Raw genomic sequence first — 20,699 nt, 5'->3', positions numbered from 1 at the left:
TGCTTGCCTTCCTTGCCGCTGCTCTAGAGGATCCACCGCAATCCGGCCACTTTCCTCTCCTTTTTTAATCCGTATCCAGGAGGGATTCCCTTCTGGTTTACCGCACAGTACTTTTAGCCGTTAAAATTGCCGTTGGGGCTCTTATTAAGAGCCCAAAAGTCCGTTCCACCGGGAGCTGCCGAAACGTGCGACTTAGCTGGTCATCGCCGCACCCGGAAGTCTCGTGCTAAAACATTTTAATGGTTCTGAAATGTTGTGAGTGGATCCCTCAGGAAAGGACTGCAATAGAATATTAACGGCGCATAATGTTTTGGTCAGAATAATGGTAATGTTGTTTCTTTTACGTGCAATCCTCGATATTTCTCTGTTTCGGGACAGATTTGGTACAGTAAATGGAAAATGCCTTCTTAAATCCACTACTAACACCTGCACCTAAATGTATCTCCCAAAAATAATGAAAATCGCTTATTGTCACAAGTAGGCTTCAAATGAAGTTACTGTGAAAAGCCCCTAGTCGCCACATTCCAGCGCCTGTTCGCGGAGGCTGGTACGGGAATTGAACCCGGCTGCTGGCCTGCCATGGTCTGCTTTAAAAGCCAGCTAATTAGCCCTGTTCTAAACCAGCTACGAGTCCTATTCAAGAGGTGCCACAAACCCTGGGCGCGATTCTCCACTCCGGCGCCGGTTGGGAGAATCGCCTGGGCCGGCAAAATTTCCCGGGCCGCCGGTCCGACGCCCTCCCGCGATTCTCCCAAGCGGCGGGGACGGCCCGTCGAGTTCCGTGGGCCGCAGGCCGGAGAATCGCCGGAGACACCCAAAATGGCGATTCTCCGGCACCCCACCTGTTCTCAGGCCCGGATGGGCCGAGCGGCCAGGCCAAAACGGCGGGTTACCCCCAGCGGCGTCCACACCTGGTCGCTGCCGTCGGGAACAGCGCGGGAACGCTGGGGGGGCGGCCTGTGGGGGGGGGGGGAGGGGGATCCTGCACCGGGGGGTACCGCAAATGTGGCATGGCCCGCAATCGGTGTCCACCATTCACGGGCCATCCTCTCTGAAGGAGGACCTCCTTCCTTCCGCGGCCCCGCAAGATCCATCCGCCATCTTCTTGCGGGGCGGACTCAGAGAGGACGGCAACCACGCATGCGCGGGTGACTCCAGTTATGCGGCGCTGGCCTGGCGCGTGTAGATGACGCGGCCCCGATCCTAGCCCATTGTCGCGGCCTGAGTCGGTCAGGATCGGGGCCGTTTCGCGCCGTCGTGAACCTCGACGGCGTTCACGCCGGCGCGGCCACTTCGGCGCGGGAGTGGAGAATCCCGCCCCCTTTCTGCCACATTTGAATAGAGTCAAGATAACATGGTTCTAGCATTTTCCCTTTCCTCTCCATTTCCACCCAAACCCACTTAAAGAAAATCTCTTTACTAGTGGCAGTAGGAGCTGTTACCAGGATTCCAGTACTCCAAAGAACTATTCCCTGAGTAGTATGAACATTGGTGATGGTTGTTTGGAATGGTTCTCTTCAAATCCAAGCTACCTGAGGTGAGTCTTGTTTTAGGGTAACAACTGTCCCAGAGGAAACAGTTTGCAGTAACAATTGGAGTGGGGATGGGGTGTGCTACTGTTGAGGCATATTCCAGCCTCATGTCTGAAGTGGTCCCATGTGTGGGCATTGGAAGGCATTGCCACTCTCTGAAGATGCAGTGACATCTGCACTCTCTCTTCACGTTCCAACAGTTTGGCACACAATCAGGGGTCAGTGCAATCACAGATCCAATGAGTTCATTGAAGTGTTTGTTCAAAGCAGTTACCTTTTCAAAAATCACGAAGCGATTACAACCTCGAACTAGCATTTAGATGCTGCAGCAATTCTCCAGCCTGCCCATCCCTCGGACCTTCTGCAAATTGTGAGAAATTTTGCTCAATGTGCGGCAGATGTAGGTAGTAGATTCCTTCGACTTATCCATCATCTCAACCATATGTCTGGAAATTGTTTCCATCTGAGATTGACACTCCCCATTTATATCACTTTTGAAATGCAGACTCTGAGATCTGGATTCCTCAGCTCCCCAGTTGTATACATTGTATTTAAAGGAAAAACTTCAAAGAAAAATGGTCTACCACCTCACCTGGGAGAGGGTGTGCTCTGCCATTCAGAGGTAGGTCCAGCAAAACATTGCTGAAGCTACAGTAACACTGGATATCAGATGGTAAATCACCCCCCACTAATTCTGGGGCTATTGTTGCCACATTGGCATTGGTTGGAACTCTGAAATTCAGGGAATTCTCCCTACTCAACAGTACACACATCAGACCTCTCGATTAAATAGATGATGTAACATTAGGGATGGGATTCTCCGGCCACGTTTGGCCGGTGACCAGAGAATCCCGCCCGAGGGCAGTGGATTTTTCCATTGTTGGCGTCTCGCCCATTCTAGCGGCACGTGGGGCAGAGGAATCCAGCCCTAGGTAACTGTAACATGTATATAAGGTGACTTCAGTGCAGCATGATCTCATGTCGCCATTGGTGCGAGCTAAGGCTGAGTTGGTCAGACTCTCGCCTATCAATTTTCCGGGTTCAAGTATCACTCCAGGACTTGAGCACAAAAATCAAGGGTGACACGGCAGTATGGTACGGAGGACGTGCTGCACTATTGGAGGTGCCATCTTTCAGATACGATATTGAACCGAGACCTGACTGCTCACTCAGACGGATGTAGAACGTCTCAGGGCACTGTGATGAGGAAGAGCAGGGGAGCTATCCCGATGTTCATAGATTATCATAGAATTTACAGTGCAGAAGGAGGCCATTCGGCCCATCGAGTCTGCGCCGGCTCTTGGAAAGAGCACCCTACCCAAGGTCAACACCTCCACCCTATCCCCTTAACGCAGTAACTCCACTCAACACTAAGGGCAATTATGGACACTAAGGGCAATTTATCATGGCCAATCCACCTAACCTGCACATCTTTGGACTGTGGGAGGAAACCGGAGCACCCGGAGGAAACCCACGCAGACACGGGGAGGATGTGCAGACTCCGCACAGACAGTGACCCAAGCCGGAATCGAACCTGGGACCCTGGAGCTGTGAAGCAATTGTGCTATCCACAATGCTACCGTGCTGCCCAGTATTACCAGTTCTTACCAGTATTTATCCCTTAGCTGACCACAAAAAAAATGACTTTCTGGTCATTATCGCATTTCTTTCCATTGGAGCTTGCTGTGCATAAACAGGCTGCTGTGTTTCGTACAACAGTTACTACACCTCAAAAGCACGTCACTGGCTGTGAAGCACTTTGAGATGTCCAGTGGTTGTGAAATACGCTCTATAAATGCAAATCTTTCTTCTCTATACCATGGCACATAATGGATTCTGAACATTTGCAGAGGCTATAAGTGTTACAAAGAACTGTTGCAATCTTACTCCATGTTCCACTTCCGCATGGTTAGTCCCGTTGGAAACACCTTAAGATTTGATTGGTCTAGGGCAGCACAGTGGCACAATGGTTAGCACTGCTGTCCCATGGCGCCAACGTCCCAGGTTCGATCCTGGCTCTGGGTCACTGTCTGTGTGGAGTTTGCACATTCGCCCCAATGCGTGGGTTTCGCCCCCACAACCCAAAAGATGTGCAGGGTAAGTGGATTGGCCATGCTAAATTGCCCCTTAATTGGAAAAAATGAATTGAGTACCCTAAATTTTTTTTTAAAAGGAAAAAAAAAAGATTTGATTGGTCTAAACAATCATTTCTGTGCTGTGTTTGGACAGGAATGGCATAAATCTGATACACGAAAGCACCGTAAAGAAAGCTCTGGACAAACAAATGAGTTTCTGGAGTACTTTAATGGACACAGTTTTCGCTCTGCCCATATTTAGAGACTGTCAATCCATTTATTCTTTGCTAAAGTTTCACAAATTAGTTTAAAACAGTTGAATTCGCTTACGAGTCATCACTATTGTAAAAATGTACAATCAACCCATAAGGTGAGCTTGGCCCCTCCGCCCTATCTGAAGGAAAGAAAACAAATATTCCTAAATTGTGCCTCAATGGAGTCATACTGAAACAGTATCACAAAGTATCAGGTAACATTGAAATGATTCCACTTACACACATCTCTGATTTGCAATCTCTCATATAGCATGTAGCTTTTCATCGTTTTTTTCCTAATAGAGAATACACCTTGGCAGCCCATCTGCAAAGCATCTTTCACATAGCTGTCTTCCAAAGACAGCTCATAGAACATAGAACATTACAGCGCAGTACAGGCCCTTCGGCCCTCGATGTTGCGCCGACCTGTGAAACCACTCTAAAGCCCATCTACACTATTCCCTTATCGTCCATATGTCTATCCAATGACCATTTGAATGCCCTTAGTGTTGGCGAGTCCACTACTGCTGCAGGCAGGGCATTCCACGCCCTTACTACTCTCTGAGTAAAGAACCTACCTCTGACATCTCTCTTTTATCTATCTCCCCTCAATTTAAAGCTATGCCCCCTTGTGCTAGACATCACCATCTGAGGAAAAAGGCTCTCGCTGTCCACCCTATCTAATCCGCTGATCATCTTGTATGCCTCAATTAAGTCACCTCTTAACCTTCTTCTCTCTAATGAAAACAGCCTCAAGTCCCTCAGCCTTCCCTCATAAGATCTTCCCTCCATACCAGGCAACATTTTGGTAAATCTCTGCACCCTTTCCAATGCTTCCACATCCTTCCTATAATGGGGCGACCAGAATTGCACGCAATACTCCAAATGCGGCCGCACCAGAGTTTTGTACAGTTGCAACATGACCTCATGGCTCCGAAACTCAATCCCTCTACCAGTAAAAGCTAACACACCGTACGCCTTCTTAACAACCCTCTCAACCTGGGTTGCACCTTTCAGGGATCTATGTACATGGACACCAAGATCTCTCTGCTCATCCACACTACCAAGAATCTTACATTCGCCCAGTACTCTGACTTCCTGTTATTCCTTCCAAAATGAATCACCTCACACTTCTCTGCATTTAACTCCATTTTCCACCTCTCAGCCCAGCGCTGCAGCTTGTCTATGTCCCTCTGTAACTTGTAACATCCTTCCGCACTGTCCACAACTCCACCGACTTTAGTGTCATCTGGAAATTTACTCACCTTCTACGCCCTCCTCCAGGTCATTTATAAAAATGACAAACAGCAGTGGCCCAAAACAGATCCTTGTGGTACACCACTAGTAACTGGACTCCAGGCTGAACATTTCCCATCAACCACCACCCTTTGTCTTCTTCCAGCGAGCCAATTTCTGATCCAAACTGCTAAATCACCCTGAATCCCATGCCTCCGTATTTTCTTCAGTAGCCTACCGTGGGGAACCTTATCAAACGCTTTACTGAAATCCAAATACACCACATCAACTGCTTTACCCTCATCCACCTGTTTGGTCACCTTCTCAAAGAACTCAATAAGGTTTGTGAGGCACGACCTACCCTTCACAAAACCGTGTTGACTATCTCTAATCAAATGATTCCTTTCCAGATGATTATACATCCTATCTCTTATAAACCTTTCCAAGACTTTGCCCACAACAGAAGTAAGGCTCACTGGTCTATAGTTACCGGGGTTGTCTCTACTCCCCTTCTTGAACAAGGGGACAACATTTGCTATTCTCCAGTCTTCTGGCACTATTCCCGTATACAAAGATGACTTAAAGATCAAAGCCAAAGGCTCAGCAATCTCCTCCCTAGCTTCCCAGAGAATCCTAGGATAAATCCCATCCGGCCCAGGGGACTTATCAATTTTCACACTTTCCAGAATTGCTAACACCTCCTCCTTATGAACCTCAAGCCCTTCTTGTCTAGTAGCCTGTATCTCACTATTCTCCTCGACAACATTGTCTTTTTCCTGTGTGAATACTGACGAAAAATATTCATTTAGCACCTCTCCTATCTCCTCGGACTCCAAGCACAACTTCCCACTACTGTCATTGACTGGCCCTACTCTTACCCTAGTCATTCTTTTATTCCTGACATATCTATAGAAAGCTTTAGGGTTATCCTTGATCCTACCTGCCAAAGACTTCTCATGTCCCCTCCTAGCTCTTCTTAGCTCTCTCTTTAGGTCCTTCCGCACTAACTTGTAACTCTCGAGCGCCCTAACTGAACCTTCACGTCTCATCTTTATACAAGACACCTTCTTCCTCTTGACAAGTGTTTTGACTGCTTTAGTAAACCACGGTTCCCTCGCTCGACCACTTCCTCCCTGCCTGACAGGTACACACTTATCAAAGACACGCAGTAGCTGTTCCTTGAACAAGCTCCACATTTCCATTGTGCCCATCCCCTGCAGTTTTCCGCTCCATCCGATGCATCCTAAGTCTTGCCTCATCGTATCATAATTGCCTTTCCCCCAGATATAACTCTTGCCCTGCGGTATATACCTATCCCTTTCCATCACTAAAGTAAATGTAATCGAATTGTGGTCACTATCACCAAAGTGTTCACCTACCTCCAAATCTAATACCTGTCCTGGTTCATTACCCAGTACCAAATCCAATATGGCTTCGCCTCTCATTGGCCTATCTACATACTGTGTCAGGAAACCCTCCTGCAGACATTGGACAAAAACGGACCCATCTAAAGTACTCGAACTATAGCATCTCCAGTCAATATTTGGAAAGTTAAAGTCCCCCATAACAACTACCCTGTTACTTTCGCTCCTATCCAGAATCATCTTTGCAATCCTTTCCTCTACATCTCTGGAACTTTTCGGAGGCCTATAGAAAACCCCTAACAGGGTGACCTCTCCTTTCCTGTTTCTAACCTCAGCCGATACTACCTCAGTAGACGAGTCCTCATCAAACGTCCTTTCTGCCACCGTAATACTGTCCTTGACTAACAATGCCACCCCTCCCCCTCTTTTACCACCTTCCCTGAGCTTACTGAAATATCTAAACACCAGCACCTGCAACAACCATTATTGTCTCTGCTCTATCCATGTCTCCGAAATGGCCACAACATCGAAGTCCCAGGTACCAACCCATGCCGCAAGTTCACCCACCTTATCTTCAGGATGCTCCTGGCATTGAAGTAGACACACTTTAAACCACCTTCCTGCCTGGCGGTACAGTCCTGCAACTTTGAAACCTTGCTCATGACCTCACTACTCTCAACCTCCATTATACTGGAGCTACAATTCAGGTTCCCAATCTCCTGCTGAACCCTCCCAAAGAGCATTAGCAAATTTTCCCCCAGGATATTGGTACCCCTCTGGTCTAGGTGTAGGCCATCCCATTTGTAGAGGTCCCACCTACTCCAAAATGAGCCCCAATTATCCAGGAATCTGAAACCCTCCCTCCTGCACCATCCCTGTAGCCACGTGTTCAACTGCCCTCTCTCCCTATTCCTTGTCTCACTAGCACGTGGCACGGGTAACAACCCAGAGATAATAACCCTGTCCTCGATCTAAGTTTCCACCCTAGCTACCTGAATTCCTGCCTTACATCCCTATCCCCTTTCCTACCTATGTCGTTGGTACCTATGTGGACCACGACTTGGGGCTGCTCCCCCTCCCCTTAAGGACCCCGAAAACACGATCCGAGGCATCGCGGACCCTGGCACCTGGGAGGCAACACACCAACCGCGAGTCTCTCTCGTTCCCACAGAATCTCCTATCTGTGCCCCTGACTATAGAGTCTCCAATGACTAATGCTCTACTCCTCTCCCCCTTCCCTTCTGAGCAACAGGGACAGACTCTGTGCCAGAGACCTGTACCCCATGGCTTACCCCTGGTAAGTCCCCCCCCCCCCCCCCCCCCCCAACAGTATCCAAAGCGGTATACTTGTGACTAAGGGGAACGACCACAGGGGATCCCTGTACTGACTGCTTCCTCCCAGCCCCTCTCACCGTCACCCATCTATCTTTATTCTTCGGAGATACTACATCCCTGAAGCTTCTATCTCTGACCACCTCTGCCTCCCGAATGATCCGGAGTTCATCCAGCTCAATCTCCAGTTCCCTAACATGGTTTCTGAGTTCATGTAAATGGTCCACAGGCACCATACTATGCCAGCCTCTCGGAAAGTCAGCTGAGGGAGCTTCACTACGAGAAGCCACCATTTTCAGCAATAGGTATCCAGTCAGCGCTATAAAGTCGGAGAACAGCAGGGATGGTTCCTTGCATAGTCAGAGACCTGACATTGAGGAATGGTCGATCAAAGATGGCTAATCGAACAAGTGTCGAGGGTGATAATTTGCAGTATCTTGCGTCAGCATAATCTTCCAAGTCAACTGGCGGTTATAATATTCAGCGGAGTCCCGAGAAGGCTTAAACACATAGTTTTATTCTGTTAAATAAAAGCAAGGCCGTAAAGCGGTGAGCAGTACACAGTCTCAGCCGAGACAATCCGCAGATGCTGTTTCCAATCCTGGCTAGCTTTTAACTGTCTGATTGAATGTGCTCCGCTGGTAGACTTCCTCAGCAGGGAGCTCGGATTCCTCGAGCCCCATGGGGAGGTCAATCAGGTAGTCCCCTTGGGTCTAGTGGGAATTATTTCAGCTGTGCAAGCCACTGCTTTAAAGGATAAACCTGGATTTGTTCAGTAATCTGGTAGATCACAGAAAAGGAGCACGTTTAGCAATGGGCAGCAGAGCAGTTGGTTGAGAGGCATGAGGCAGAAGAAGATGCGCCCCCCCCACCCCCCACTCCCCCAGTCAGAGGGCCAGCCTTCAGTCTTTTTTAGTTTATTGGAGTAGCTATAATACAGAAGACTGTGCCTCTCATGACTGGCAGCTGTGGACATCTGCACACTTTTGGACATGGTTCTCAGGTCCCAAGGAGGGAATGGATATCCAGTGTCTGTTGCAATGAAGGTCATGTTCACCATCAATTCCTATACTTCTGATTCCTTCCAGGCATTGGCTGCAGGCATTTGCAGAATTTCACAATTGGCCACCCATAGCTACATAATTAAGGTAATAGACACTCAGTGTGTGAGTGCATCGGGCAAAATTGACTATTCCCAGTCAGGAATAGAGGGCCGAAAGATTGATTTCAATGGCAGGATTCTCTCAGGTGCAGGGTGTGGTATACTACACCCATGTAGCCATTAAGATGCTGTTGGTCCAGGTGGGGAGGGGGGGCGCTGAATTTATAAAGAAGGGCCCCCACTCCCTCAACATGCAGCTGATTTGCAACCACAGCAAAAGATTCATGCAAGTGTCATGTGAGAGTACCTTTAAGAAATGGGTGTTTATAAATGGGTGAGTATATAAATATCTGTAGTGAGAGTACCTTTAAGAAATGAGTGTTTACTATTGCAGTGATGTCAGAGAGTGGGTGGAGCTGGGCTGTCTGTTAGCTTTTTACTTTTGTTTTTGAGCAGGCTGCAGGGTGTGTTTTAGTTTCGTTTTCAGAGATGAATAGCTGCAGTCACAGCCAGAAGGTGTATGAATCTCTCGCTGTAATCTAAAGATTGTAAAGATCCTGGTGATTTAAAACTAATAACAGTAGTGACTTTAACCAGATGTGCTTCTGGTAAAAGGTGTTTTAAGTCTTATGGATGTTAAAAAGGAAAGCTTAAAGGATTACTTAGTGTTGTATTCTTTGGGGGTTCTATTTGAAGTAATGGCTGCTAAGATATTCACTGTATGTTTCAAAAAGGTTAACTTGAGTTCATAGAATAAACATTGTTTTGCTTAAAAGAATACTTTTCCATTTCTGCTGTACCACACCTGTAGAGTGGGCCGTGTGCTCCCCATACCACAATCTACTAAAGGTTGTGGGTCAGGTGAACTCTATGATACACTTTGGGGTTCTCTAAACCCTGGCCCATAACACAAGTGTGTGCATGATTCCCTTGCAGTTATCATTCGGAGGCAGGCTTCAGTGCTTCAACTCTTCACACCAACACAGAGCCTCCATCGGTGGATCCTGGTGAGATGGAATATTGACTGAAGGCCTGGCTCACAACAGCAGTGTGGATCACAAATCAAATGTGGAAAAATACAGCAACCACTGTCATGTCTCTGTCAGGACAACATTGGGCATTCCATTGTTCTGAAGTTGTGTTTCTGGCGTGTTGCTCAGTCTGCGGGAGCCCTCCAAATGGCCATTCAAGAGTATTGTGGTGGTGTGCCATGCATTGCAGAACATGCAGAGAGGAGAATAGAAGAACTGCAGCCACACGAAGGCCAGAAACACCGTGCACACTCAGAGAAAGTGGCAGAGGAAAAGGATGACCAATCGAGACGGCCAGTCCACAATATGGTGCCACTGAGGCATCAGCAGATGGGAGCAATGCACAGGACTCACTCATCCATTCTAGATCCACATGAGAAAATACCATACTGTATTGCAGTGTTCCTATCCAGCCTGTTAGAGATCAGAGACAGGATGCTGCCAACAATCCTCCAGGAGATGCGTTACCTTTGATGCTATCTTCCACACAGTTATCATCCATCCCACATTCAGACTTTGTCCCAAAGCAAAATAATGAACCACTTGGCACTTATTAGGTAAACACTGTGATCCTTCATTCAGATTAAGTTTGTAGGTTTTACAGATTCAGCCATAAATTCACCCAGTTGAGACACGTAAAATTGCTACTGCAATTTTAGCTTCTGCATGGTGCTCACTCTATGGCTGAGGCAGCCTGCTCTTGTTCCTGCCCTTTTGAAAGAGATCCAATGACCACTGCCCACTACTGTCTATCCCAGCTACATTCCTGCAGGGACAGCATCAGCCATGAGGCAGAGGAAGCTGAGCATGTGTCTTTGTCAAGGGGGGATGGGCAGCTGATGACTGTGTGGTGCATTGAGGATGTCCCCACAGTGAGGTGGCATGCTCCTCTCTGCCCTTCTCTCCAATGTGCACTGGGCTGCTAAGCAGCTTCTGTCTGCCATTACTGCAACAGAACAATCAATGCTGCTGAGCATTGTAATCACCTTGTGAAGCCCACCTCTGTGCTCCTACATCCACTCGAAGACCTGCTGCACATGAACCTCCACCAGGATGTCCACACTTCCAACAGAGATATTCATGCACTCGTAGGTCTGAGAGATGGCAGCTCTCATGATATGGATGGACTCCTCCATCTTTGGCCTGAGGATGCGTGTTGCTTCAGGGAACCCTGCCGGATGTCCACACATCTCCCATTGCTGTTTCACAACCACCTGTTTTGTGCATGACCTTGCACCTCAGCATCTCCTCTCAGCTGAACATGGCTGGTACTGTTCTCCACCTCTTGATAGGGACTGCCTGAAGTCTTCACTGACTTCAATCACCTGCTCACATGCATTGTGCTGCTCAGCCAACCATTCTACAGGCAACCAAATACCCACTGGGGTGCTGTATCTGTGGTGGTGAAGGGCGTTCTTGACTCCTGTCCCCTTCCCCCTCCAAAGCCTCCTCCTGCACTTCCTCCCCATTGGCCTTGTGGTTCAGAGAAGACATAAGGTAATAAATGTTGTACTTCTGTTGTTGTTTTTGTGCACAGTTCTAGCTACCTTACAAACATGAATGTCTGGATACAAAAAAGTATAGGTGAGCAAGCTTTTCCCTCAGTGTCCATGGTTCAGACATTGGGCGGGATTTTCCAGCCGCATTCGCCCGGCGATCGGAGAATCCCACTTGAGGTCAATGGAAATCTCCGTTGTCCGCCTCTCGCCCGTGTTGCTCTTGCAGCGGGCGGGGCAGAAGAAACCAGCCCATTATGTTTTCTTTGCCTCTCTGGTGAACTCCCATTTTGCCCCCACCTATTACATGACCTGCTGAGACATTATCTAACATCAAGGCCTCTTCCATCAGCATGAGGATTGAGATGATAGATGATACTGCACCCCTGGTGTGCTCTCTCTCGCAGGCATGGTGTGCTCTCTTTTACTGCAAAATGAAGAACAGGCCTGTCAGTAATGGATGGGTTCACATCTGCACTTGAGAAGACTGTGTGTCATTTATGTCATGTACCATTCCCAAATCTTCCATGAGTGGCCGTCATGTGAGTGCTTCCTTTAGTCTTGGATTGCACAAGTCTCAGTATTGGTAGCTACAGAGATTGTGCCATTTTCCAAAAATCCTTGGATTCTGGAATTGTGCCAAAGGACTGAAAAACTGCCAGTGTGGTATCCTTGTTCAAAAAGGGAAGGAGGTAAAATGCAGGAAATTAAGGCCAGTAAGTCTTTAATTATTGGAAAAATGTTAGAGTCGATTATTAATGAGAGAATAGCAGTGCAGTTAGACAGTCATAAACTGATAGTTTCACGAAGGGGAAATCATGTCTGACAAATTTGCTGCTGTTCTTTGAGGAAGTATCAGCCATAGTAGATAGAGGAGAACCAGTATATCTTTTATATTTAGATTTTCAAAAGGAATTTGATAAAGTGCCACACACAAGGCTACTTTGTAAGATAGGAACTCATGATGTGAGAGGCAATACTCTGGCATGGATAGAGGATTGGCTAACTAACAGGAAGCAGTGAGTAGTGATAAGGGGGTCTTTCTCAGGTTGGAAGGCAGTAATCAGTGGAGTGCCACAGGGACCGCAGCTCTTCACAGTTGTTCTGGGCGACTGGTCAGCTCTCAAAAGTAGCTAAGAGGCTGAATCAGAGCACAACTTTTTGAAGTGTGAAGGCAATGCAGAAATATTGATTCGTTCCAGGAGCGATAATATAAGAAATAGGACATGGTTATTTTATAAACAAACTTTATTAAAAGAAAACAATATTTAAACTTTTAAACTTCAACCCTAACAATAACAGATCACATGCTTTTTTTTAACCTTAACACACTAGTTCCCATTAAACAACACGGTAACAAAATATACAGCTCTCATGCCACTTTCACAGGCAGACAAAAGCAATACTTGCATTTACAAAGCAATTTTTCTTCTGGTAAGGACATTCGTTCTGTACCCTTTTTCCAAAGCCTGCCTCTGTGGCAACTTTCATGACCTTCTTGGTCAATTTCCAAAGCCTTGTGACTGTTCAAACCAGCATTCCTTCTCTCTCTCTCTCTCCTCCGTACAGTGCCTCAAATAAAGGTTCTCTGCTGGGGTTTCCAGTCTTGAACCCATCAGCATTTTCTTGGCAATTTGATTGCCCACTCCCATTTATACAAAAGAACAGAGCCATGCTATTGATATGCCACTAACCTCCCATTGACAGACTAAGAGGGCATCAGACTTGTAATGGGCTAATAACTGGTCAGACAGGAGTGTCCCGAAGGGGCATGCTGTGTATTCCCACTAACGTGTCTAAGTCTGACTGGGACAATGTAACTCGGTCAGCGATGGGCATAACCTCTGACTCTGTGTTAGCAGGTTTTTTTTCCCCTCCGTCTGTTTAACCCCTAAATTGCTTGCCACATTGGGGTCTTATTTCCTAATATCTCCCTTGCATGACACAATATCTACTAATGGTTGAGAGGAAGGAACAGAATGCACTGTGGCCAATTTTGCGGATGAGACAAAAGTGGGAGGGAAGGAAGGTTGTAAGGAGAACATAAATAGCTTACAGCGAGATATTGACAGGTTAAGTGGGTTGGCAGAAAATCTGCAAATGGAATTCAATGGGGAAATGTGAGATTGTTTATTTTGGAAGAAAAAATGAGAAGGTGGATTATTATTTAAATAGAGAGAGACTGCAGAAACTGTAACACAAAGGGACTTGGCGATCCTTGTTCATGAAACCCAGAAAGCTAGCATATATGTGTAGACGGTAATGGGACGGCAAATGGAATGATGGTTTTTATTTCAAGGGGGCTGGTGTATAAAAGTGAAGATGTGTTGTTGCAACTGTACAAGGTACTAATGAGGCCATATTTAGAATACTGTGTACAGTTTTAGTCCCCTTATTTAAGGAAATATATATTATCATTGGAGGCATTATAGAGGACGTTTACTAGGATGATCCCAGGCATGGAGCGACTACCATATGAGGAAAGATTAAACAGGATGGGTCTGTACTCCTTGGAGTTCAGGAGAATGAGAGGTGACATGATTGAAACATATAAGATTCTAGGGAGGTTGGACAGGGTAAATGTTAAGAGGATGTTTCCACTCATGGGAAAGTGTAGGACCAGAGAACATAGTCGCATATTAAGGGTGTGCTTATTTAAGATGGATTTGAGGAAGAGTTTCTTGTCTCAAAGAGTGGTGAATCTCTGGAATTCTTTACCCTAGGAAGCTGTGGAGTCTGAGTCCTTGAACTTGTTCAAGGCTGAGACCGATAGGTTTTTAATCAGTAGGGGAATTAAGGTTTCCGGAGATAAGGCAGGAAAGTGGACTGAGTGTTAGATCAGCCATGATGTTAATAAATGGTGGAGCAGGCTCGAAGGGCTGAATGGCCTACTCCTGTTCCTATTTCTTATCACAGAGACATAGCACTTCAGAAGGTAGCTGCACTGACCAAATCTTCACACGTGCTACCTCAGGAATTCATGCCAATCACCATCCTAAATCTCAAGAGGTCTTTGAAATGCTTCTGACATTGAATCCAGGTTCTACTTATTACATTGCAGCTGGACACTCCCCTGCACCATCTCCGCCACGCTTGCTTTGTCATTGCTTCTGGCCTCCTCATCCTGTTTTCTATAAACAATATATTCTTGTAGGTGCTCACTGCCTCCAACATCTGAAGGGAGACCTCATTGAGTTTTGGGATTGCCTTTCCACACTGGCCCTTCATTCTGGTCCTCTCTCTGTCATATTTATTTGTGAATAGGCACTCTGCATGCAGCAACGGTTCAGTTCGCCAGACACCCTTTAAATGGGTTGCCCAATGTCCAGCTCCCAATTCCCCTACCCACTCACCATCTCTACCCAGATGGCGAATGTGGAAGCGGCATGTGTGAGCGTCAGACATCATGGGCGTCATTCTCCGAATCCCCGCCGGGTTGTAGAATCGCCGGGGGCTGCCGTGAGTCCCGCCCCCGCCGGTTGCCGAAGTCTCCGGTACAGGATATTCGGCGGGGGCGGGAATCGGGCCGCGCCGGTTGGCGGGCCCCCCCCGCTCGATTCTCCGGCCCGAACGGGCCGAAGTCCCGCCGATAAATTGCCTGTCCCGCCGCCGTAAATTAAAGTACCTTTCTTACCGGCGGGACAAGGCGGCGTGGGCGGGCTCCGGAGTCCTGGGGGGGGCGCGGGGCGATCTGACCCCAGGGGGTGCCCCCACGGGGGCCTGGCCCGCGATCGGGGCCCACCGGTCCGCGGGCGGGCCTGTGCCGTGGGGGCACTCTTTCCCTTCCGCCACCATGGCGGAGGCGGAAGAGACTCCCTCCACTGCGCATGCGCGGGAAACTGTCAGCGGCCGCTGACGCTCCCGCGCATGCGCCGCCCCGATATGTTATTTCCGCGCCAGCTGGCGGGGCAACAAAGGCCGTTTCCGCCAGCTGGCGGGGCGGAAATCCCTCCAGCGTTGGCCTAGCCCCTCAATGTTGGGGCTCGGCCCCCAAAGATGGCGTTTTGGGCGCCAGTCGGCGGACATCGCGCCGTTTGGGGAGAATTTCGCCCCAGAAGGGCAAAGATCCAGAATTAGCCCTGATCCAAAATGATTTTCTATGTCAGCAAGGTTCTGCTGCATGTGTGGATAGACAATATAAATTGCTTTTTGTGAGGAACGAAATATTTCTAATGTGAACTAAATTAAAAGTTTATATGTTTTTTTAATAATATCGTACATGGATAATATGAAGATTAGCTATTGGAGGCATGTTTCACTGAAACTGCTTTAATTACATTTTTAAATTAGAATTTTTACTGTGGGATAAAAATGATCCAAATAAAGAGTTTCTGCTAGTTTTATTAATAGCAGAAATACGTCAACATGCTCAGAGAACAGAAGAATTTACAACCACAAAGTATACGATGCAATATAACAAAAAGTTGCTACTTCCTTCCATGGCTCTTGTTTTGCTGATTAGTCCCTCTTTTGTGGGAGGAAAGAGACACCCTAGGGTGTCATTGCACTGAGCAACTCTCCAGAAGTAGACCCTGGAAGATCCATGCATTTTCCTGTTTACAGGCACAGGCTATACATCACCTATTCAGATTGGCATGCATTCCTCAAATGATGGATTTTCCAGTTTGTTGTGGAAGTTGGTGTACTTTGCCAAAGTATACGGACACCCATCCTTGCGGCCAAATTTGAGAACCGTGTTTATATTGCTTCCCATGGTGGATTTTGTGGCTCTAGCAAATAAACTGCTCTTGGTCCAGTGGCCTCCCTGAATCGCTATCCTGATATTTGGATTCTGGAACATGACCAGAACATGAGTCAAAGTGTGCCTTTTAGGCTGCAGTCCTCCCAATGTTCCTCTACTCACTGTGAGCGAAATTTATAGGATCTAGCTATTGCCGAATCTGAACAGTATGTGGGTTTTCTCTCTGGGCCTTTTTGGTTTCCCTGTATACCGCTGCAAATAGAGATCATCAACATTCATGTCCAAACTTCTCCCCATTGCTCATTTAGGCAGGTGAGATCTTTCTTACTTGGGAAAACCAAGCTCTGGGGGAGAGAAAGATTGATTTATGCCGAAGTTTGAGAAGTTGTGTGCTAGTAGTAAGGTCAGTTCCCCCTGGCATTTCTAACAAGGACTGCATCTTTTATAGAATGGAACTTTCTTGTGTTACCTTGTCCAGCTAATTGCAGTGTATCATTATGGCAGATGAGTAAAAGATACTGTGGAGACACAGTGAGATTATATGAAGTCAGGAAAATTACATGAGTGAATGTTAGTGCATTGAATTATAGATAGTCTGGTACACTATTTTAGATGTATTTGTTCTCATTGTTGGCATTTAGCCAACTAGCACATGTTTAAGTAATTTCCGTGGCCTGTACTGTGGCAATGATCAGAGAGCCTAACTCCAGCAAGAAGTTGGGTCTGACTCTTGAAGAGGGTGAGAAAACAATTTATACAGTATTTCTAGGTTCTTACTTACAGCATTATAATGTTTCTTATACATCTCACAACTAATACAAAACTTTTAAATTAAATGCCAGACTTTGTGACCTTTTCTCTTCTCACACAGGCACACATTCTGCTGGATTGTGGAAAGGACAATGTGTGCATCCCGGCCCTGAAACTTTCAGCTACCCCGTAAGTTGAAGATTGTGTATGTAATACATCTCGCTAAAGTTTATCAGCATGTAAGCTTTACAGTCAAATTTGTGGTTCATCATGGCCGAATTGTGATCATTTTTATTGTCAGTAAGAGACCAAAGCAATGATATCTTGAACAGCTTTGCAGTTTATTCATGATTGATAGCATCCTATCAGTTTGATGGGGGGCGGATAAAGATTACAATGCATTGATGCTTCACCTTTTTGTGTTTCAGTGATAGACAGCAGCTAATATTTGGAGATGAAAACCCGCTCACTTTAATCGTTAACGGAAGGAATGAAGGGGAAGGAGCATATGAAGCAGAACTCAGTGTCATAATCCCACCCGAAGCAGATTATATTGGTGTTGTACGCAACAATGAGGTAATAGAACTAAAGAGTGTCTGATTAGTCTTGGTAGCTGTGGTTTGTGATTGTCAAACAATAATTCTAAATTGATTTCTTCAGGCACAAACCCTGAAAGTAGCTCAAAGTTGATGACAGCTATGAGGGCAACATTGGTTACCATTTTTCCAAGAATTTCTCCTATTGTTACTGATGGGTTTGCAACATAAAATGAATTGGGTACATGTAATTGATCATATAGGAATATGAAGGAGAATGTAAAATTGAACTGAAGAGCAGGTGCTTCACAGAATTGTGAATTGTTCCAAATTCAGGAATTGAATTTCAAGAACAATGATGCCGCCATTACAATGTGACAGGGATTTGCCTTTCTATTACTTATCGCATTTGGAATATCATGGCCTTTTCAAACTAAAGTTTAACAGGTACATATAGTACAGGTGTTGATAATGCAATAATGCAGCTATGCATTTTCCACTGGCATCATACTACAGGACATTGAGGTTGCGATGCTCCTGTCAGTCTCCTGGCGGTGGAAAATCCTCCCCGATTAACGGGGAGGATGGAAGGGGCTGATGCGGGATTCCCAGCTGGTGGTGGTGAGATGTCAATTAGGCTCATTGATGAAACAATTGACACCCATTATCCCTGAGGCTACAAAAATGCAATGGTTTCTCAGTGATTTAATGGGAGCCACACAACTTTACTGTGCCCTGGGAAGGATGCCCAACAAACGCTGTCTGACCGGGGTATTCGGCAGTGGGATGAGTGGGGGGAGGGGAGTGTTGCTGAAAGGCACCCACTGCCTTTGTCTCTGGCCGTCCCCCTGCTCCCCCTTCCCATGACCCCCACCATGTGATCCCAATCTCTCCGCTGAGTTCCTTTAGCTGGGGTCCCACAATGATTGTATGATGGTACATCTCCTGTGGGTGCAGTGCTGTCATCAACTATCAACTCTCAGCAGGAAGTATTTCTGCCACAGATATCCTCAATTGTAGGGGAGACCTGACAGTAGCCAATGAAAGACACTTGATTCCATTGGGCCTCCCCCATGTAATTTATGGGAGTTTCCCGCCAGTCCTCCGACCGGTGGGCGAGACCACCGTTGGCCCCACAAACTCCGGCCCTCTCAGGGAACTAAGGCTATCCATATAGCCATCTTTCTCCATTTACAGTTTATGGAGGAGGAGGAAAATATTTACATTGTATGTGATAAGTGAAATTGCCCAGAGCTTCCAAAATTTAAATTGCAAGACTGACCCCAGACAAACATTTGTGCAAAAATCTTATGGTTTATGTTACCTTGTTTTTTGTACCCAGGCACTGAGTAAGCTAAGCTGTGCCTATAAAGTGGACAATTCGACTCAAATGGTTGTCTGTGACCTAGGAAATCCTATGACAGCTGGGACCAATGTAAGTAATGTTACTTTTTTGAATTGTATAATTTAGTTTTGTTTTAGGCTCAATGGAAATTTATAGTGCAAAGTCCATATATTGAGAAAAGGAGAAAGCCATCATTCAATTCCCTTCGTTATTTAACAAAAAATATTTGGATTTTGCAATTATTTTAAATAATCAGATTGTTTTCTATGCTGAAAATATTTAAATATTTTCAAAATGTGTAACTTCAGAGTTAATGCTATGGATTATATCATTTGAATTGGATGTCACAAATCAGCACACAGCAGCTCTGTTCCCAAGCAAAGGAAAAGCTCGGCAAACACTTCTTCATATAATTGCGCTCTTTTAAAAATATTTCTTTTAGAAGATGTGGGTGTTGCTGGCAATGCCAGCATTTGTTGCCCTTCCCTAATTATTCTTGAACTAAGTGGCGCACTTGTCCATTTCAGAGGGTAGTATATTGAGTTATTGCTGTGAGTTTGGAGTCACATGTAGGCCAAGTAGGGATGGCAGTATTCCTGCCAGGTGGGTTGTTCAATTTATTTATTTATTTTTAATTCATTCAAGGAGTGTAGGCATCACTGGCTAGACCATTGCCCATCCCTAATTGCCCTTGAGAAAATGGTGGTAAGCTGCCTTCTTGAACCGCTTCAGTCCATGAGATGCATGTACATTCACAGTGCTTTTAGAGAGAGAGTTCCAGGATATTGACCGAGCGACAGTGAAGGAATGGTGATATATTTCCAAGTCAGGGTGGTGAGTGACTTAGAGGTAAACCTCCAGGTGGTGGGGTTCCCAGGTATCTACTGCTCGTGTCCTTCTCGATGGTAGTGGTCGTGGGTTTGGAAGATGCTGCTTAAGGACTGGTGAGTTCCTGCAGTGTAGCCTGTAGGTGGGACACACAGTTGCCACTGTTCGTCAGTAATGGAGGAAGCAAATGCTTGTGGAAGGGGTGCCAGTCAAGTGGGCTGCTTTGTCCTGGATGGTGTTGTGCCTTTTGAGTGTTCTTGGAGCTGCACTCATCCAGGCAAGTGGAGGGTATTCCATCACACTCCTGACTTGTGCCTTGTAGATGGAGGATAGGCTTTGAGGGGGTCAGGAGATGAGTTATTCACCATAGGATTCCTAGCCTCTGACCTGCTCTTATAGCCATAGTATTTATATGCTAGTCCAGTTCAGTTTCTGGTCAATGGTAACCTCCAGAGACGGAGACATCAAGATCCCTCTGTACCACAGCATTCTCCTTTAAATAATATTCTGCTTTTTCAGTTCTCCCTTTCCAAAGTGCCCTTTGGAAATCCACTAGTTTCTCTTTATCCACCCTGCTCGTTAAATCCTTAAAGGACTTTAATAAATTTGTCAAACCGACCAGTCACCGACTGTCCAACTGCTGGCTGGCAGCTAGCTTGTCAAGCAGGTGATTTCTGGACAGGGAACTAGTGACACTAGTTGAACTCCACAGGGTGCAGGAAAATCTTGACATCGAGGCTATCCGTGTTTCTGAATCGCCCACTCCTGGCAGGTCGGGCAAAAATCCAAACCAATGTTACTACATTTGGTATATCGAAGATGCTGTTGGAGCTGCAACCTGTATGGCTGGATAGCTTACTGTGTGTATGGTTCTGCATCCAACTACAATTACATTTATGTGATAGGAACCATGGGCTGAATTTTCCTGGCCTGATGGGGATGGGGTTGGAGGTGGGCAGCCAATTCTTTTTTGCAATGGCCATCAGTAGTTTCCCACTGTTGGAGCAGCCATGGCGATGGAAGGATGTAACTGTGTCCAAAACCTGCGTAGGGGTTTCCCCTCCATTCTGAAGAAATGTAAGGCTGCCCTCCTACTTGCCTTTCTGCCTTAGCAGC

The 20,699-nt window shown here is 46.4% G+C and overlaps 1 protein-coding gene across 1 annotated transcript in view; it reads left to right on the top strand.

The window, feature by feature from the left end:
- Positions 1–20,699, top strand: part of itga8 (integrin, alpha 8) — a 328,234-nt gene that overhangs the window by 165,487 nt on the left and 142,048 nt on the right. Inside the window, exons 19-21 of the mRNA XM_072508666.1 lie at positions 16,996–17,063; positions 17,303–17,450; positions 18,753–18,845. Of these exons, the coding sequence (XP_072364767.1) occupies positions 16,996–17,063; positions 17,303–17,450; positions 18,753–18,845 (309 nt within the window). The remainder of the gene's footprint in view (positions 1–16,995; positions 17,064–17,302; positions 17,451–18,752; positions 18,846–20,699) is intronic.

This window comes from Scyliorhinus torazame, chromosome 6 (assembly GCF_047496885.1).
Source record: "Scyliorhinus torazame isolate Kashiwa2021f chromosome 6, sScyTor2.1, whole genome shotgun sequence".
Lineage (NCBI taxonomy): Eukaryota > Metazoa > Chordata > Chondrichthyes > Carcharhiniformes > Scyliorhinidae > Scyliorhinus > Scyliorhinus torazame.
Note: the sequence above shows the minus strand (reverse complement) of the source record. Positions and strands in the feature narration are given on the sequence as shown.